General features: G+C 33.8%; 1 protein-coding gene across 1 annotated transcript; it reads right to left on the bottom strand.

Moving 5' to 3' along the window:
• Positions 1–3,886: 3,886 nt before the first annotated feature.
• Positions 3,887–7,275, bottom strand: LOC139843492 (protein translation factor SUI1 homolog 1-like). The gene is made up of 5 exons (XM_071833590.1): positions 7,155–7,275; positions 6,295–6,407; positions 5,061–5,269; positions 4,546–4,599; positions 3,887–4,159 (listed from the first exon to the last, which is right to left on the bottom strand). Exons 2-5 carry the CDS (start codon positions 6,329–6,331, stop codon positions 4,115–4,117), a joined length of 345 nt encoding a protein of 114 aa, XP_071689691.1. The 5' UTR covers positions 6,332–6,407; positions 7,155–7,275; the 3' UTR covers positions 3,887–4,114.
• Between the last annotated feature and the right edge of the window lie 8,233 nt (positions 7,276–15,508).

The following is a 15,508-nucleotide window of genomic DNA, read 5'->3' as shown; positions in this document are numbered from 1 at the left end:
GGGTTAGTAAGTATTAAACGTTGTTTTTGAACCACAAGATTTTGTATTTCCATAACGTAGATTATCCAAATCATTTGCATTCCAAAAGTGTTGTTATACGCGAGCACTCAATTATCAAAACTTAACCAACGTTACCCCATCACACAGTGCTAGAACCCGCACTAAAACACAAAAATATATTTCATCCGCATAACGGTAGCGAACCGTCCGAATGAGGGTTTGTTAAACCCGTATGGCCACACAATATAAGTTCTCGCTTACACCCTGCAAGTGTAACTAATGATAATCGAATTGAGGCATTTTTGTTCTAACTCGCACGTGGAATGTTTGTTTTCACACTTGTGTTCAAAACATAAAAGTAAGTAGTACAAGATGTAACAAAGTATATGTTTTCTCAGCCCACGATTTAAAAGTATAAAAGTTGTTGAAAAGGTGGGACTATGATCTCACCTCGAGTGCACGAGTATAAAGGTACTTCAACAAGTAAACGTGTGCATGAAAGTTGCTTAGCCTTGACCTAAACAAGTAAGTTATATCAATTAACCGGTTACGACACAAGGTCGGGTGAAATGTGTTCAATTAGTCCTATGGCTCAATACGACTCGATTAAATATAGCATGTGAATCACGTTGTCAAGTTTCATACAAGAAACAAGTATAAAAGCATGTTAGAATGATTGTATAAAAGTTTGGTTAAGTTTGACTAAAAGTCAAACTTGGTCAAAGTCAACGAAAAAGTCAACGCGTTCGGGTCGGGTCCCGGACTATTTTTCTATGCTAAATATTCATATACAAGTATATTAAAACAAGTTTCATGTGAATCGGAGGTCGATAGCTAGTCAAACATTTCGCGTGAAAAGTGACAAAGTGAGCAGAATTCTGGCCAGGCCAATCCGCGCGCCGCGCGGGGATGGGGCGCGCCGCGCAACCATCTGGGCAGAGATTTCTGGTCAGTTTTTCAAAGTATGCACGAACCAAACATCAAACATTCACCATTTATGATCCGCAAACAACCAAAACATGTATCTTATATCCTCGGAAAGGTATTTTGACGAGCAATACAACTAACCACATATCATCAAACAAAAACATCATTTACAATAACCGAAAACTCGTCAATTGATCAAGAAAGGTTTATTTTCAAAGTTTCAAGTTCGTAAAACGTATTTTATGATTCGGGAATCCAATTTACACATACGATATGCCGTTTCGAAGGTAATTAAGTATACATTGCATCTAAACACTTACTAACAACATTAACAAGCATTCAACGCATCAAAAGATCATTTCAAAGTCTATCAAACCCTAGTCAAACATCACAAAATCCTTAATCGGGTTTTTGAAGTTTTCTTAATCAACCTACACATCAAAATGTAGCTAATGATACTAGTAACACAATTAAAACATGAACTTTAACAATTAAACAACTTTAACTCATCCAAAATCAAGGATTTAGCACACCCATTTCAAATGTTCAAACTAGTTACTCAAAACAACGAATCGAGCAAACAAAGCATATATTCATGTTATACACGAGCCATAGACACTAACTAACACCATTTCAAGTCAAAAACACGAATTTAGAGAAATCTAGAGTTTTAGAATTGTTACCCAAAATCGATGAAGTTAGTATCAAATCGTAGAGAATGAAGAGAGGATCACGAAAATGTAATTTGTTTTGTTGTAAGCCTCCTAGATCGAATTTAGATGATGATTTTATGAAGTTGGGGTTTGTGTGTGTGTTCTTGCTAGAGAGAAAGAGAGAGAGAGGGAGATGGTTGAATGGTGGTGATTGGGGTGGACTAGTTGACCCAGTCAACTAGTTTGCCCCGTGTCAATTTTAGTCCCTCGAGTTTAGAAGCGGGTGCGGGATTTAACCGATCGAATATTTTTAAAGCGCAAGTTAACGAGAGATGTTATAATTAAATAACGAGAATATTATGAACGTTCGTCAACGGAGTCGACGAATTTAAATACGAAAGATATTATTTTAAAAAAAAGACGGTGTTAAAATAAATTTAACGGAAAAACGCGGGATGTTACAGTAAGTTCGATGAAGAAGAATGGGATGATATTGATTTGAGGGCAGCAAGTGCGATTCGTTTGTGTCTTGCAAAGAACGTGCTTGCAAATGTGCACGGGTTATCAACGGCAAAGGAGCTTTGGGTTAAACTAGAGCAGTTGTACCAGGGCAAGGGCATCTCAAATCGGTTGTGTCTTAAAGAACAATTTCATACTCTGCGTATGGATGGGGGTTCAGAGATTTCAGATCATCTAAGTATTCTTAACGGTATTGTTTCAGAACTGGAGGCTATTGGAGTTAAAACGGATGATGAAGATAAAGCTTTGAGGTTGATATTATCTTTATCACCGTCTTATGAACACATGAAACCTATTTTGATGTATGGGAAGAAAACTCTGAAGTTTGAAGACGTTACTAGCAAGCTCCTATCCGAGGAGAAAAGACTGGAAGGTAACGGGGTCTCGTCATCAGGAGATACGATAGTGTTGTGTTCGGATAGGCAGAAGAGAAACTCTAGAAAGAATCTGACATGCTGGAAGTGCGGGAAGACTGGACATGTAAGGGTTAATTGTCCCGGTGGAGCTAATCCGGCAAATGGCTCCAAAGACGCTAACATTGTCTCCGTTGTTACGGAGAGTGACGAATTCCTCTGAAGTCACGTCATCCTCATGGTGTGTCCGCGCCACCGTGGAAAGGGATGTTCGTTAGCGGTTCCACAATTACACATGGGCATTGGTTTGGCGTTGATGCAAGGTGTGTGGTGGAAACTGATGTTGTAGCTGATGAAACTTCCAGGGAAAGCCAAACATGAAGTTGCACCATAACTGTTCAGCTGGTTATACAACATGTGCCGAGGTGAAATGCTTGGAATGTGATATTCTAAGTGCTATACTCTTTATGGTGGAGTATGATAATTCTGTTAAGAGTTATGATTGTCTGTTATGACAATGATTGTCGGGTCTTGACAATATTCGATGAAGATGCAAATTTTATTTCCTGGGTTAGAGATAATGTCAGCGGCATGAAGATAAGGATCTTGAAGTTGTCGTCAAGGAAGCATCTACGTCGGTTATCCTTGCAATGTGGAAGCATGGTTATCTTCTTCTATCCAAAAGGTGGAGATTTGTTGGTTATAGTTTTGGTTAGAAGATGAATATGGTTGCTAGCTATATTGGTAAAATGGATGTTATCCCACATAGGTGGGAGGAAGAACTTGGAAGGAGGTGACTTGGTTATAAAAGGAGTGTTAAGCCTCACTTTCAAATTGCACCAATCAATACACTTTAAGTATTTGATTATTTCTTTCTTTCTTACTCTTGTTTGAGAGTTGTATTAGTTAAATATTTTGGAGAGTGTAGTTGGCTTAAGAGAGTCGTCTATATCATTGTAACAATTTGTGATATAGTGTATTTTCTCTCTTTGGGGGCCGGTGGTTTTTCTCCTGTTTTGGAGTTTCCACGTTAAATCTTGTGTTGTGTATTGTTCTTATTTCTTTACTATTATTGTTGGGCTGGGTGGTGAGAATTAGTGAGATCGTAATTTCCCAACACCAACCACCCCTCACGTTAACACACTGAACCTACAATTGCAACAGAGTATGGTTACAACATAGACTTGAGACCACCGTGACTAGGACCAGAACCACAGATACTAAACCTTTGTGATGAATACTAGCATGATTGAAAAATAAGCAAAAAAAAGAATTTGGAATAAGGATCCATGTATTAGTACGCTTGTTATATTGGCAATTTGGATCTGTGTTCAGACATTCGTATATGTATATGTCAAGGTTATTGAAGCGTATGCAAATAAGTAAATGTTTCCCCTAAAGGATGCCATGGAAGCAATTGAAATAATAAGAAGATAACAAAATATATCACACTTGAATAACACTGAAATTATGATTAATCACCATAATATCAAAATCTTCAAAGGTTCTACAAGGTTTATTACTCTAGAAAACAAGCATAAGGATCATCAAGACCAACATACGACAAACTTTTGAGGAATATGAAAGGAGAAAAATGTATGAGACAGACTGTCACTGAAATATAGCAGAAATTAACCAGCTCACTATCACAGAAACCACCATTTAAAAACCATGAATCTTAATGCGGTCTTTCTTCACAATGCCAGCCTGTTAAGGAAAAAAAAAAAAAAAAAATTGCCAGAATTAGAAGCACGATATGAGGAAGCGTACTTAGTTGAGTTTGAAAATTCAGTTTTATCTAACAATGGGTCAAATGGGTCAAAGCAAAAAAGATGTATAGAATGCGAATGGTTTAATGTAGCCCAAAGTAGGATTTTGACAATAATTGTGTATTGATGGATTAGATTATCATTATTACTAATGTAAAACAAAATGTGTTTCCACCCACAATTAATACATTAAATATTAAATAAAAATGGATAAAAAAGTTTTCTTTCGTCAACCCACAATCAACTTGGCCTGTTCTTAACCAACCCACCCATCTTACCACCTCCACAAACTAGTATGGTGTGAAGAATAGGAAGAATCCTTACTTGAACAAGGAATGTAGAGACATTTTTCCTCTGATCACCTTGAAGTTGGATGACCTGCATTATCAGCACCAACTCATTAACATGACATATTTACCCGCACAACTGAACATGCATATACTACACGTGTAAAACCATTATTAACTCCATTACTGTTGAAAATTTCGATATGTTTCAGCATTTATATCCTTCGGCCTTTTTACCCGTTTCTATTGCACAAAAGATTTTAAATACATCTAGCCCTATATGTGGCATTTTGGTAAAATGCTCACCTGATGATCATAATCATAATGTGTGTTATTGGAAAAATTCAAAAATAAACCATGACAAGAAGGTTTGTCTTACATATCCATTGTTCAAATGAGCAGAAACCAAGTTGAAGAAAACATATTTTAGCAATAAAAAATTACTAAACTAATCTATTATATATTAAGATCCACGATCTTGCCAACCTAGCATCCCCAATCACCAATGTGATAAACTTTAAAATATGATAGGAAAGAGATAAAAATGCTTACTTGACCGAGCTCTGGATCTTCAACAACAGTTCCATTGCAGCAAAATTCCTTTTTAAGGTCCTTGAGTATCTTATTGTAGCTGAACTCCTTTTTCAAACCTTGAACAGTCGTCAAGCTTTTCCTACCATTCCGCTGCTGTATACGTATATGAACGTATTCTTTTGTTGACCCGGCACTCGAGTCCTCAGCATTTGCCTCAGCGAATGGGTCTGTCGATTACCAAAATACATAAGGGGATACTCTGAATTCGTTAGACAGAAATTAATGCTCAAGAAAAGGTTAATTAATTTAAATATAGAACAGAACAAAACAGAACAGAACACATCAAATGAATGCTCATGACATGCCTTATTTCTAATATATAACCCTTCTTATGTTCCACACTTCAAAGTACATTTTACCATATTAACTCGTGCATTTACCATTATTTTAACATTAACGTAAAGAGTGTTCAGAAACCTTCGACGCTTGTTTAAAAGCGCCATGAGACACTAAAGCGAGCCTTGTTCATGAGGCGCTACCTAGGCGCCAGGAAAATTAAGTCAGTGCCTTCGGATATGCAATTTTGTGGGTTTTCGTGTATTTGATTGTATATGCTAGCTCATTTTCTTAAGAAACAGTGAGTTACACAATTTTATCCATTATGCAATATTGAGTCCATTAATCCACTGTTCATTTACTATATCCTAAGAGAAGGTATACAACAGCTCTGAGCCTCTAACAACACAACAGCTCCAAATTTCTAACCGCTCATGTCTCCAAAAAGACCTAAGTGAAGTTAGGTTAAAGTTAGATTATGAACTAATTGAAGACCGACTTTTCAAGCCAAGTACTAACTGAAGACTATGAAGCTAGATTGAAGTTGTATGAATAATTAATTTATGTCGGGCTTTCGCCTTAGCACCTCTGATCACCTATAGCCTTTTTAAACCAAGTTACAACATTCAGAAACATAAATTTTTAATATTGCACGAAACACTTGAACCATGCGACAAAATGTATCACTTACATTATTTGTTAAAGCACAAACTTATTTTTTATTTGTTTAAATCCGTCACAGTAGTAAATAACTCTAGCTTATTCTAATATTATCATCATTAATTCACCACAACTTGAAAAGATATGATTCCACTAGTACAATAAGCAGTGTGTACTAACCATTTTGAAGCAATTGTACGATGAGAGAAAAAAAATGAGCAGCAATATGTATAATAAAGAGATACATCATACATACCGAAGGCGCTTGGAATCTGGAGGTCGATTTCAGACATGAAAATTTGAGTACTAGGATTAAAGGCAAAGAACAAACAAGCAAATACTCTTCTTCGTCCTTCAGGAAAGTCCAAACTGACATGGAAGTTATATTAAAGCACGTTTAGTTAATATATAAAACAGATATAAATAAATATAAATATACAGTATTGTAAAATGCAACGAAATTTAGAACACACACCATGAAACCAAAAAAATTAACCAAAGCCACTCGAGATTCATCCACTAAATATTTACTTGTGGTTTAACTATGTGAATTGTGAGGCGATAAGGTCAATTTTTAATAATTTACTATAACAAAACATGATCTTCTCAGATTAACACAATTATATTAATATATTATAGTTCTAATTAATAATTTGAACAAGTATATCTACAATCAGTCCAACGCAGTAACGCTGGATCTAACTTAATAACACCAGATGAGTTATATGAAGAAGATGATTCAATAAGCTAGATCCTATTAGCATCTCTAATATAATCTCGCCTTCATTATAAGCAAAACTTGAGCATATTGCAAATATAAATATCAGACTTTTATTCCAAAAACACGCACAAAAGATTAACCCTAATTATTCCATAAATACGCAATCGTTTTTTTTTTTTCAATGAGTTAATTTCAACATATTATAAAACTTATTTTATAACAACAGATTCGAAAGAAGTAATCATCTATACTCAATTGAAAAAAAGAAGATCTATACATAACCGTAATCGTAAAAATTAAATTCCATAGTAATTTGTAAAGGTTCAGAATTCGAAGAAATACAGAGAACGAAAAGGTATTTCTAATCGAATCAAAATAGAATACAAAAACGTTACCTGATTGAATTGATGAAAAACGGATTGAAATCGGAGTATTAGATTGAATTAATATCGAAAGAAAAGATGATATTTGTGATTTGGGGATAAAAAAAAAAAGTGATACAAGCATGCGTGATATATACGCAACAGGTCTGCTAAAGTTGGATAAAATTACGCGATTTGGTCCATAAATTTTGTAGATAATTGCATGATAGACCTTTTAGTTTAATCTTGATCTGGATAAATTTAAACTTTTCAATTTTTTTCAAATAAGACCCTTAGACCAATTTTAACGCGGCGTCAGAGGGGTCCCGTCAGACGAGCTGGCGATGGGTGACGCCCCCTGACGCCTCGCCTCTAGTGGGGCGTCACGCGTGACGAATTTGGGGCGTCAGTGAGTGTCAAAACGGAAAAGAAAAAAAAAGGGAGTGTCACGGACACGTGTCAGGTGCTGATTGGTCAAAAAAACAAACCGTTGGGCAATGGCTAGAATCCCATTTTTTGAGTTTTTTTTATTTAAATTATATATATATTTATCTATATAAACCCATACACACTATCATTTTTAACACACCTAAACTCATTTTTAACACACCTAAATTCAAAAGGCGTTTTCGTATGCGGATTCAACTATTTCTCCGAATATCGCAAGGTATTTCTAATTTCGATAGTCATGATATTCCCGAGCATTTTAGATTTTTTAGGGAACGTTTCGATGCTATCGGTCGGCCGACTTTTATAATCGTCTTATTAAATTTATGTAATAGTTAAATTTTATGTAATGGTTAAATTTTATGTAATGGTTAAATTTATGACTTTTTAATATTTTTATATGTATTTAATTATATGTAATATATTTTGTATTCATAATAATAAAAAAAGGAAAAATAAAAAATAAAACTGGTGGGACCTATTTGACACTGGAGGGGGCGTCAGGGTTATTGAGTGTCAAATGCTGACATTGCCACGTCACAGGTCACGTCACAGGCAGATTGCACTTTTTGGTCAAAAAGTGAACAATCTGCCTGTGACGTCACAGGCAGGGTTATTCATGGTCTTAGACTAACGATAGTTAATCTTGTGTCGTTAAGTCCAGTTATGTGCCAAACACATAAGGGTAACTTTGTAATTTTATCTTTTCGACATATCATTGATCATCATCATCATCTTCTTCATCGTCAACCTTTCAAATTCATCTCAAAAACCCAAATCTAATACTTAGTCCCCTGTTTAAAACCATTGTCCTGTATAATTTTTATAACCTTGATTTCAACTCTATTTCATAGTCAAACCTAGATCTTAACCTATGGCAAAACCTAAATATTATTCATTGAGATGCATCATCCATTGCAATAATTATTTTAGGTAAAATCATAGAATGTAACAAATTAAAGATCTTAACCGTCTCCATCCACTATGTTGTCATCTACATCAGTGGAGAGGTCATTTTAACAATTGTTTCCATCGTCGAAATCTGATGGATCGATAACATGCCAACATATTCTTCTTTTGTAATGGATGACGCAGGTGACGATTCATTCGCCATTTCTTGTTCTTTTGTAATGAATGATGCCGACGATGATGAATCGAGTAAAAACAATTGATATTCGAATCTGGTTGTCGCTGAATCCGAGCAATCGATGCTAAGTTTGCAAATTGACATAGTTTGAAGGTCGCTAGGGTTGTAACTTTGTAAAAAAGGGGATCAATTTTGTTGTGTTCATCTTGTAAAGGAACTATGATATGATGTGAACAAAGGGTTAAATATAATTTTGGTCTCAAAGCTTTGAAAAATAATTGCATTTTTGAGTGGGCATGTTTTTAAAAGATAAAAAATTGATGCTTGGTACCATGTAGTACCATCTTTTTGAACAAGGGACTATGGTTTTACTATTTACTTTGAGTGATAGATTATGATTTTAGATTTTAGGGTTTTTTTTATGAATTTGAAAAGTTGAAGACGAGGATAGTAATAAAAGATAGGTAAAAAAGATAAAATGATGGAATTACCTTCATGTGTTTGACTTGTGATTAAAGATACAAAACTAATGATCATTAGTGTCAATGTCTCTATTGAAACGATTCGAAAGTTTAAGGTCGTCCAATACCTAAATTGAAAAAAGGTCATCCGTGCAATTTTTAACAAACTTTAGGTACCAACCGCATAATTTTGTCATTAAAGTTGTTTGTTATACGTCAAGGACATTATGGTAATTTTAAACTTCACAATTGTTCCATTCCAACTCTTTGGATGTATAGACTAGCTGAAAGTTTGAGTCGAGTTCGAACTTAATATATTAGACAACTGAATTCACTACAAATCTTAAACGCGTTGAGCATGAATCTAGTAGAATTCGCACTTGACACAACACGTTTACACATATATTATAAAATTCTGACCTCGGTTAGAACTTTTAAATTACAAAAAATGAGCACAATTTTTAGAAAGTTTAGCACGCTAAATATAATAGATAAAATAAACACGTACCAACAAGATATATAATGTAAAGAGAAGTGATAAATGTAATAAATGTTTTGTTAAATTCACTCACTCAGTGCATCGACAGATTGTATTGTACAAACAAGTAATGCATAATGTGAACGGATTCAAAGAAGCTTAATACTTTTTACGAATTTGTGTAGCAATATAAACGAGAAATGTTTAATTATTAAGTATAATACCGGTTCAATTATCAATTGCACCAATGTTAGTTATAGTTAACTATAAAAATCGTTCATATGGTTTATGTGACGACCCGGGAATCTCCGACCAAATTTAAACTTAATTTGTAAATGATTCTGACACGATAAGCAAAGTCTATTAAACCGAGTCTCAAAATATTGGAACTATTTTTCATGAATGCATTTGACCTTGACTATTCCTGACGATTCACGAACGATTGTTTGTAAATAAATATGTGTATATATATATAAGTATATAAATAATAATTAGAGATATTAAATAAAGCATTATATGATTTGATGATTTGAATTAATAATTAAATTGTTAGTTAATGTAAATATAATGTAATTCGAAAATAAATGGTTTTGAATTTATATAGGAAACAATAATAACACTCGTTTATCATTTAAATGGTTATCTAAACAAACTTATATGATTTTAAAATAAACGACGATCCAAAAATGAGTTCTATAAATTTTAGGCTTACTAAAAATATATTTAGGAACTAGTTGTTGATTTTTAAAACTTTTCATATTTTACTTGGGGTTAGGAGTGAATAACTAATGTAATATTTATTTAACAATTAATGAACAAATTTTATACCATGATGATCAAAATTAATAAAGCTACTTAATCTAAAAATATGAAAATTTTCAAAATACTTCTATCCGCCACTAATTATCAGCGGAGCACAAAATATTACTTCGTAATTTGGATGTCGACAGATACAAGACAAATGTTAGGCTGCAAATTATATTCTATTAAATTATATTACTGTATACGATTAATTCCTTACCTATCAACTTGCATATATGTTTGACTATATTATGCAAATTGAGGTGTAATATGTTTCAATCACTGATTCCTTGTTGCTTTTTGTCGACCACTCATCATACACACATACATCACCCAAATTATTAATCAGTAAACTGAATTGATTACCTTGCTTTATCAATATATAAATTACATATATATAAACTCACATATGCACATAAGAGATACATATCTCTTGCTAGAATTATCACCTCCCACTTCATAACACTTCAATTTAAAATAAGTGCTCCTTCTTTCCTTCTTTATGTCAAGCAACAAACGAACCAAGATGGGACACGGCTACCAAGCCGCCACCACCATCATCATCCACACACACCACAACCATAATCCACCTTCCTTCCATCGTGTACTATCAAAACAGTCCACCGCCCCACTGTCATATTGCTGTCCCTATTGCAGCCATTCGATGACCAAAAAGCACCCAAAGAACCCTCTTTTTGTGTTACTGTATGTGTCACCATATCATCATATTACGCTACTATTTCAATTGCCATAATTTGACAAAACTTGTTGCAGTTGCATCATCTAACCCGTGATATACTACTTCTGATCTACATATATGTTCGTTTCAAGTCCATGGTAAACTATTAATACATTTTATGTTTTGGTATCATCGAACACTATAGGTAATTGTCATTATCACTTGTCACAGCGTATATTGTTATTACATGTTTATTCTTCCTGTTTGCTTCACCATCGATGAAGCCCACCCCACAAACTATCTACCGGTTACAACATCAAACCACTCTTGTAGCTAGGTTACTACCACTTCTTGCTATTGTTATGACCACAACCACCACTTTACTATAATCCATTGAAACCCAACCCATTACCAATGTTTTGTTATTCAGTCGTAAAAGAACCACCATAACCCCATCGAATATTTATTGCTAAGCTGATGTTGCAAGTTACGTTTCCTTGTTGTCGATCTGCAATACAAAACAAACTCAATTGTGATTTTAATATTGTTCAACAACTACCACTAATCAAAACCTAAAGATGACCGATCCACTATCACCTTTATTACTATTTTAATGAAGGGACAAATGATAATGGGTGATGATATGAGAGCCATATAGTTGGTGAATATTAAGATAATAGTAGGGTCATAAAGAACGTGTTCTTTGGATTCTTTTCCATGTACTGACGTAGACAGGAACTCAATTAAGATTAATACGAAACCTAAATTGGGCCATTAGTTTTACTTAGGGTTATGCTGGCCGTAACATACTAGAAAAAAAAAAAGATATTAGAGCAAATAGGATTGGACTTGATCATAAATAATGATGATATGGATGATGATGTTGAAATCGTAAGATATAGATAAAATGACGATGATGAGGATAATGTATATGAAGGATATAGATGAAGAGCAAAGATAATTATGATAACGATGAAAGTATAATCGTTATTGTTTTCTGATTATTATTTTCGTTCAGATGAAAACCCCAAACAAATTATGTTACAGCTCTTTGGTTATAATTTTTTTTTCTGTCGACATTAAATCCCTACTGTGACGACTTGGATTTAGTTTGGGCTTGTAAATCTGCAGTTGGCCATGAACTTGTTAATTGGGCCGAGATTTTGTATCTATATGATTGGGCTTGGGTTAATGTTGTTGGGCCGAAGGATTTGGCCATGTCATAAGAGGAACGGATTATAAACAATTGAATTATGCTATAATCAGAAAAACATTGGTGGTTCACTGGTTAGAGCAAGTGTTTGTGAACGGGAGGTTGTGGGTTCGAATCCGGGCTATGGCCTTTATTTCTTTTTAAGCTATTAAGGTAGTCTTCTCTTATTTTAATTATTATTATTATTATTATTATACTAATACAAATATATACAATACACTTATTAATATTACTATCATCACAATTAAATTTTTTTTAGAATATTATTACTGTTATTATGTCTATAATTATTACTAGTATTAAAATGAGTATTATTATTATTTTTATAACAAATAAATATTATACTTATATTACATATAATTATATATTAAACATATTAACATTATTTTTATAAATATTACAAATAACAAATTATTGATAAAATACTAATATAGATATTAAGATATCTACATGTATAATATTAATCATTTTAAATATATACAAATTAAATACATATAACACATAAACTAAGAAATAATATATATAAATTTGTTCGATTACAAATATATGTGTTAATATATATAAATGATATAGGTTCGTGAATCCAAGGTCAACCCTGCTTTGTTCAATTGTTCAATACCGTCATATGTATTTTTACTACAAAATACAGTATGGTGAGTTTCATTAATCCCTTTTTAAATGCTTTTGCAATATATATATTTGGGACTGAGAATACCTGCGCTGCTTTTATAACTGTTTTACGAAATAGACACAAGTAATCGAACTACATTCTATGGTTGGATTATCTAATCGAATATGCCCTTTTTATTAAGTCTGGTAATCTAAGAATTAGGGAACAGACACCCTAATTGACGCGAATCCTAAAGATAGATCTATCGGGCCCAACAAGCCCCATCCAAAGTACCGGATGCTTTAGTACTTCGAAATTTATATCATGTCCGAAGGAGGATCCCGGAATGATGGGGATATTCTTATATGCATATTGTTAATGTCGGTTACCAGGTGTTCAATCCATATGAATGATATTTTTGTCTCTATGCATGGGACGTATGTTTATGAGAAATGGAAATCTGAAATCTTGTGGTCTATTAAAATGATGGAAACGATTGTTTAAGTTAAACTAATGAACTCACCAACCTTTTGGTTGACATTTTAAAGCATGTTTATTCTCAGGTACGAAAGAAATCTTCCGCTGTGTATTTGCTCATTTTATAGATATTACTTGGAGTCATTCATGGCATATTTCAAAAGACGTTGCATTCGAGTCATCGAGTTCATCAAGATTATTATCAAGTCAATTATAGTTGGATATATTATGAAATGGTATGCATGTCTGTCAACTTACGATGTAATGAAAGTTTGTCTTTTCAAAAACGAATGAAATGTTTGTAAAATGTATCATATAGAGGTCAAATACCTCGCGATGTAATCAACTGTTGTGAATCGTTTATATTCGATATGGACTGCGTCCGGATGGATTAGGACGGGTCTTCACAGTTGGTATCAGAGCGGTGGTCTTAGTGAACCGGGTCTTGCATTAGTGTGTCTAACTGATAGTCGTTAGGATGCATTAGTGAGTCTGGACTTCGACCGTATTTGCATGTCAAAAGTTTTGCTTATCATTTTTGTCGGAAATCATCTACTTATCATCCTTAGGAAATTACATGCTCATTATTCTTAGTCTAGACACGTTTTACTGCATTGACTGCACGAATAGTGTATAGACAAAATTCATATCTTAGCGTGTCTGACAATTCATATCTTAGCGTATCTGACAATTCATATCTTAGCGTATCTGTTACTGTAGACCTTGCCTGATATCTCTTGTAAATTTCTCCTTAATTTAAGGGATCCTGGTACTATATATATCTATGTAAATTATGCATTGAGAATACCATCCAACTATCAATTACTGTCACTAAACTCTTCATATCAAAAATCTTTCCTGAGATCGCGTAAGATGGCCTCTACGAATCGACCAAGTTTCTCTGACTCCGAAGACAGCGTGACAGGAGCACACCAATCGATCAATTATCGTGATTACTGGAGAAAATGGGGGTGGGTTCGCCACATACTCACTCTATGGAGAAGGGAAGAAGGTACTCCATATCATGAATCGAATCTACCACCTAACCTTGGAGTACTCGACCCGCTCACCGGCGAACCTGTTCGCAACACCGTTTATACCCTTTTTGCCAGAATTTTTCGTCTTGAGACTACCATTAACGGAACTAGAGAAGATATCCAATCTCTACCCCACACTGATAACCAACCAGGGTTAGTAGAAGAAGTTAAAGAACTCCGAGCTCGAGTGTTAACTTTAGAGAGCACGGTACACAGTTTGCAAGCACCAGCAGTATCACCAACACTAGTCACATCACCAACCTCAGCACTAATGGCACCAGTACCACCAACAACCCATGTTTCAACAATCCATGCCTCAACATCTCATTCTGTACCTCGAGTATAATTATCGTTCCACGAATCATTCTACATCATTTATCTTCGTTCGACATGACGATTATGTAAACTCTAATGTTTTAGAGATTATGTATCATAGTTCTAATCGTAAATCTGATGAGTTTAATATCACATTGACTCATTAAATCCATAATTACATCTGAAGAAAATATATATATATATAAATATATTTTCATAAAGATTGTGATTAAAAATTCTTTCGTACAAACTGTTAATGGTAAAAAATATTTTAACGGGTAGGTAATACCCGAGAAATATTTAAGATTTCACATTAATAAGTTAAACTGTACATTCTTCGAATCTGATTCAACAATCATTTACTATCATATTTACATCCACCGATATACAAATCTGTTCACCACAGAATAACCATATTCATCCAATTTCAAATTTGGATTTTGATTTATCAGAATCCAACAAGTGGCATAATGAAGAAATAATGGACACAATAAAAATTGATTAGAAACAGACTAATTAACAATATGAAATTTTGTTAAGAAACCACGCTAACAAGATCCTAGCTAACTGTTCCTAGCTAACTATTCCTAGCTAACTGGTTACATTTTATTTATCGCAATTTAATCATCGCAATTTACATTCTCGCAATTTTATTTATCGTCATTTAATTTTTGTTATTTATTTTACGCACTTTATTTATCGTCATTCTGTTATTTACGCATTTTAAATATCGGGACACGTATACAATATTTTGACATATCATATCGACCCATCTATATATA

The sequence above is a fragment of the Rutidosis leptorrhynchoides genome, chromosome 4 (assembly GCF_046630445.1).
Source record: "Rutidosis leptorrhynchoides isolate AG116_Rl617_1_P2 chromosome 4, CSIRO_AGI_Rlap_v1, whole genome shotgun sequence".
NCBI lineage: Eukaryota > Viridiplantae > Streptophyta > Magnoliopsida > Asterales > Asteraceae > Rutidosis > Rutidosis leptorrhynchoides.
Note: the sequence above shows the minus strand (reverse complement) of the source record. Positions and strands in the feature narration are given on the sequence as shown.